At 39.3% G+C, this 6,066-nt stretch overlaps 1 protein-coding gene across 1 annotated transcript; it reads right to left on the reverse strand.

The window, feature by feature from the left end:
• Positions 1 to 2,547: 2,547 nt before the first annotated feature.
• Positions 2,548 to 3,463, reverse strand: ora6 (olfactory receptor class A related 6). Its single transcript, XM_028604890.1, has one exon. It carries the CDS (start codon positions 3,451 to 3,453, stop codon positions 2,548 to 2,550), a length of 906 nt encoding a protein of 301 aa, XP_028460691.1. The 5' UTR covers positions 3,454 to 3,463.
• Positions 3,464 to 6,066: the final 2,603 nt, after the last annotated feature.

The raw sequence follows: 6,066 nt of genomic DNA on the forward strand, positions 1-6,066 counted from the left end.
AATAAACGCACAGTGGAAAGGACGATGGCTCAGTTCAGTAATCTGGATCAGTGGCATGGGGAGGGTGGTTGGGCTATACAGTAGCCAATGGCTCGACGTTACAACTGAAATATATTTCAGTAAATAGGCCTAGCAGTGAATAAATATGGCGAGTTAGCATTATAACTGTTGTGCATGATTGTAGATATTGGGTTTAACGCCAAATTACATTTTCAGTTGATCAAGTGAAATATCATCATGATTCCTTCCTTCTCGTTTGTGAAATAAAACAAATAAACACGACTTCCCTTCAAATATTCGGCTCCAATTTAGGTTTATAATTCAGCCTACAATAACTAAAACGACTGAATTATGCCAATATCAAGTGTAATATGTCATAAATTAAAAAAAAACAACAACAGGGCGGGGTCTAACCAGGACTAGGAAGTGGGAAAGAAGCTCGTGAACCTACTCGTCCTTTGTATTCCACGTGGGGATCTCGTGGCGATATGCTGAAGCCTGTTTCTGCTGTGAAGCTCCCCAGTTTATCCTAAACCCGTGCCACGTTTCGGCTCTGATAAATTATAGACAATATATATATATAAATATTTGGTAGTGAGGGATAAACATTAAAAGGGTTTTACATACAGCTTCCACGTTTCATATTAAGGCAATATGCATTTAATCTGCACAAGGCAAATCTCCCATAACCAACTATTAAAATAATATCCGGTCAATTCTGCAGGAGGTTGTTGTGTTTTCAATTTACAACTTAAATATTGGATTTAAAAATGTTTTCTGGAAGAATAAAACTAAATCAGGAGGTTACATTTGTTCACAACACCAGGCAGGTAGCTTCCCATCATTTTGTGAAAGTCTACAAATTTAAATTAATATCACTTATTTAGGCCTATATAAAAAAAAACACACATTAGCCTACTAAAACCACACTGTAGGTTATTGCTCCCATCTAGTAAGGCTTCATAAATAATGAAGTGTATCTTATTCTTTAATTGTATGGATTTTAAATATATGCAGAAAATATAGAGGCCACTGTAAGAACTCTTTGACGAGTGTGTCTTTCTTATTTTACTTCCATAGCAAACAATACAGTGTGTACTGACAGCAACCAAATTGTGATGTCACTTATGTAAAATCAGTAGTGGCGGCACAGACAAAGAATAGTGCACAGACTTTGTATGTCCTTTGTGAGCTTCTGTCACAACTGTCAAACCAAATTTAAAATGACCATTATCAGGCACAATATTTAGTACATCTTCACCATTTTTAAACTAGTGTTAACCCTCTGAGACTATAGGGATAGTGGCGCATTGCCAGACCACAGTGTTTTAAGGGGCTGCTTTTGAGCTTACTGTGGGCATGACATATAGTTTAAAAGTGATCCATATCTTCTCAGATTTATATTTAAAGCCCAATTAAGACAGAAGACAGAGATAGAGACAAGTCTTCACCATCTCTCCAGTGTATCAGAGACACTCGTACCTCATGGTGTCGTCATGACTCAGTGTTGTCTGTGCTTCTTCATGTCATTAGTGGCTGTAAAGGTAATGTTCAAGTTTGCTGTGCTGTGGGAAGCTAAATCATTTTACAAATCCACCGTAGTTTTTTATTCACAACAACTTAAAATTTAAAAGGCAGATGTAGCCCCATATTAACAGAGATTTACCACCCCCCTCTATAATACAAATAAATGCATTTAAATTGGATATAATCAGACTCAGTGGGCTACTTTGACTTATATGTGATAAGTCAAAGTAGGTCCATGTATAATCATTTTCAACAGGAGCCAGTGAGTCTTTTCAGTAATGTTACCAAGCCTAACCACACAGGATTTATCCTGCACTTGACTCACTCTGTCAAAACAGAATCAATAACACAAGTCATGTTGTTGTCTGTAAACAAGAGTTCATATACATATACAAATACAGCTGTGATTTGTAGAATTGCATAAAAAGAAATAAGGTGTGAGTTTGCCTTTATTTGAGCTAAGCAGATACTTGTTACGCCTTAAGTGTTTATTTTGGGTTACACTGCACCGCGTGAGATTTGCTTGCCCTCCTCCAACTGCCAGGCTGTATGAGAGAATCTCCAGCAACAAAAACATTTTGTTTTTCAACCTAAAGAAAGACAGTCCTTCAGTGCTATAAGGCTGATTAAAAAAATAATAAATAAATAAATAAAAACGGCTAAAAACGACCTTCGATTGAAATGTCAATGACAAATGGCAAAAACAAAATTTGTATCAAAGGAACTTTTAAAATTAGATTTAGAAAATTAGATTAGATTTAAACAAAGGTATTAAATTGTGTTTACTGATGAAAGGGACAAAAAAAAGTCGTAAGGTACATTTAAAAAAAAAAAAAGTCAACCTCTTCTTTCGCTAAACTAACTCAGCAAGTTTAGTAACACAATATCAATGTCAGTACATGTCATTATAAACTAGCATTTTCTTTGCAGGGAAAAGCCTTATGTGATCCGCTTCATTATATTCTTTCACTAAAATCAAGAGCGCATCCATATTTCAAAAACCCTTCTGTCCAGAAGAAGTTACTTTTTCATACATGTTTTGAGAGAGAACAGGTTAGTCCCTATCCCGTACACATATGGACTTAAGGATGTATAGGATGTTGAGATAAATAACTCAGTTTCAGCCCAAAAAGGAAAGTCAGTGGGGCTGACAGTCAGCTGGAAGATCATGTAGAGAGTCCAGTCTACCTGGAACAAGGCCATAGCTGCCAGCACAGCTGTGGTGCTATGCTGGTGCCTCGGACCTTTGCTCTTCCCGCTCACGCTTACCTCTGGGGTCAGCGTCTTCCTCTGGCTCAGCAGCACTGTGATGATGAAGCAGCTGTTGACTGTGATGATGATCAGAGGCAACAGGTTGCACACCGTGGTGAACAGGTATTTGTATATGCGGTTGAGTGCGGGGCAATCATTTCCACTACACTGAAATAACTGTGGAGGGCATCTGCTGCTGTTTCTTGTGATGTTTCCCGCAGGGCCTTGGACGTTTAGGACAAAAATTGGGAGACTCAGCAGCAGGGCGAGCATCACACAAATCCCGCTCACCATCCAGGCTGACCTGATGCTGTCCAGGTAGATTGGGATGACCCTCTTATCGGCGTGTCTCAGCTTCTGCTGGCGGAAGATGCTGATGAGGACGGAGAAGAGGATGCTGGCAATTTCACCAAACACTGTCAGGAACTTGAGTGTGCGACACGGCCAAGCGTTGATGGGGGGGGAGGAAGTCTGGTAGATGATAATATCATAGATGTTCACGATGATAATTTCCTCCAAGTTGGCTGCAGCCAGTGCCAAGAGAAACAACTCAAAGGTTTTGAAATGGGAGGACTTGATCTGAATGATGGCGTGGATGAGAAATATATTACCCACAAGTCCTATGCAAGAGACGATGACTCTTAAGCCCAGGAGGACGACAGAGAAGCCAACCATTATTGAAAGTAAGCCAGAGCACACAAAACGTCACGTATGTGCTGTTGACACAGAAGCTGGCAGTTGCGGTGTGTATCGTCTGCATCACTGACCCAACACCCTTGTTATCAGGTTCTTAAGGTGGCAAGAATCTAGATCGGTGATTGGCTGTTCTCATTTGAGAGACAGGAAAACAAAAGGATGCTGGAAACATTGAAGGCTGGGAGTCATTACATTTTCTTTACCTCTGAGCTTTCCAAAGCATCTTGAGACCAGCACAGTGTCTGATTGAAAGCAGTGACATGTTTTTCCACTGGCTGACATCACTAAACGCAATTCCTGCAAGAACTCATTTACATCCTTTGACACTTGTTCTCCGCCTCATGTTTGTCATTTCACGGTTTAATTGGCATACAATATTTTGAATTACAATACACAACTGTGACATACCAAAAAAAATCAACTTGATAACATCTTTCTTATAATCTATAAAGGGTATAATCATGTTTCTCTACCCATTAATAAGAGGTGTAAAAAAATTTCAGGGGACATGTCAAAGCCCTTGTTACCTCTTCAGTAAATTAAAAGACATATAATTGAGATGCTGAGATAGAAATGCTATTTCTTGATTGGAGAAGGAGCAGTGATATAAATGGTTTGACCTTAAAAAACTCAGCAGTGGTATCATAACTTATTTATTGGGGCAATTCGGCCTTTAATGGATAGGACGGCTAGACGTGAAAGGGGGAAGACATGCAGGAAATTGTCACAGGTTGGACTCAAACTCTGGACCTACTGCGACAAGGAAGACACCACCATGTGTGTAATTTACAATTTTTTTATTTAAAAATTTGAATTGTTCAGAGAGGAAATGTTTGCAGCTGAGGCTAAAACGTTTATAGAGTTCACAGTGATAGCTGTAGTAGTAGTAGTAGATAACTTTATTGTCCCCGTGGGGCAGTTGGGTTTGCGGCACAGTCGCAAGGCACTTCATGACAGGACATCAGACATATGATACAAACAAATCGCCCCTACATCAGCCACCGACAGACATAATATGAAGAACATACACACTACAATACACTATACACCCTTGGGTATCACCAGGCCAGCTGAACATCTAGCTTATTTTGACTGATTTAAGGTTTTTATGGCTTGTGGGACAAAAAAGAATTTTGATCTGTGCCACAATGTACCAGTTCCTGTTTCAGAATAAGAGAATCAGTACACAAAAGAGTAAGAGAGAAGAACTGATCAGGAATATTTCTTTCACTTAACGGAGGTAGTTAAGAATTGTAAATAATTGAAATATTATATGAATATATTAATATATATTAAAGAATATGTGCCTGAGTCTGTGTTTATGTGTTTGTGTGGTGGACAAACAGAGAAAAAGACATAATGGGACATGGGCTTCTGCATCTTCCTGTTCACACAGGACCAGTTCATGTTCCAGCTTGTCTGTTTTCCTCTTTTAGTGCGCCGTCTAGTTAGCAGAGGTTCTCTTCAATCAAGCCCAGCATCCTGATTCAGCTTAATTGTGAATCCCACTGTGTGCGTGTGTGTGTGCGCGTGCGCACGTGTGTGTGTGTGTGTGTGTGTAATTAAGGATAAGCCCTACACAGGCAATACATGGGTAAACTAAGTGTTATGTAATGAGCCTGGGCAGTGTAGAAAGTTGTAGTCCTTTTTTTACTATTCAATAATTATCAATCAGAGGCCTGATCAAACATCATTTACTTCTGGTTTAATAGTTTAATTCTGGTGTAACATAGTTAATTGATTGATATCTATCTTATGTTTTTAATTTGACATTCTTTTTTTACCTTAAGTCAAACCCAATGCAAAAATCATTGTTGTTTCAGCCTAATACTGTGAGATTTAGTCCTTATTTTGTACACACACTCACTGGACTGTGTTTTGTTGAAAACCCCAAATTATAACCTGCCTTATTAGATGGAAACTACATTAGTTTTTGCTTTGGGTTAGCACATAGACAAGTCTAGAGCCACGCTAACACCTTTGTGAAGCCGTACTTATAGGCACTGCAGTTGTTTGAGCCAAATGCTCACAATGATAATGCTAACATGCTAATGTTTAGCAGGTATATTGTTTACCAAGTTCACTATCTTAGTTTAGTGTGTTAGCATGCAAACATTTGCTTAGTTTTGCAGGTGTTTGGTCTTAAACCAAAGAACAGAACAAACTACAATTTTCATCTGTTGTTGCTGCGTGATGAAAACAAAATGATTGTGTGAATCAAATGTCATGGCAATCCATCCAGTGGTTGTTGACCTCATGGTGGTACAAGAGGAAAGTCAGGGGATCACCTAAATCAGTAGGATGCATACATGTGTGTACAGAACGTAATGGCATTTCATCCAGTAGTTGTTGAGAAATTTCAGTCTGAATTCTGGATCAAAGTGGTTGACCGACTGACTGACTTACCGTCCCTAATGCCATGGCGCTAGCGTGGCTAATGAAGCCCTACACCCCTATGGTTCTCCCACATGTTGTCACATATTGCCTTATTAGACCTCTTCTCAGGACTGTGTGGGTGTGTACCGACTGGGCTTGATTGACATCTCTCTGACCCTCCCATTAGTTTTGTAGCAACTGTTAGGGTGGGAGGGT

Source organism: Perca flavescens, chromosome 18, assembly GCF_004354835.1.
Source record: "Perca flavescens isolate YP-PL-M2 chromosome 18, PFLA_1.0, whole genome shotgun sequence".
Taxonomy (NCBI): domain Eukaryota; kingdom Metazoa; phylum Chordata; class Actinopteri; order Perciformes; family Percidae; genus Perca; species Perca flavescens.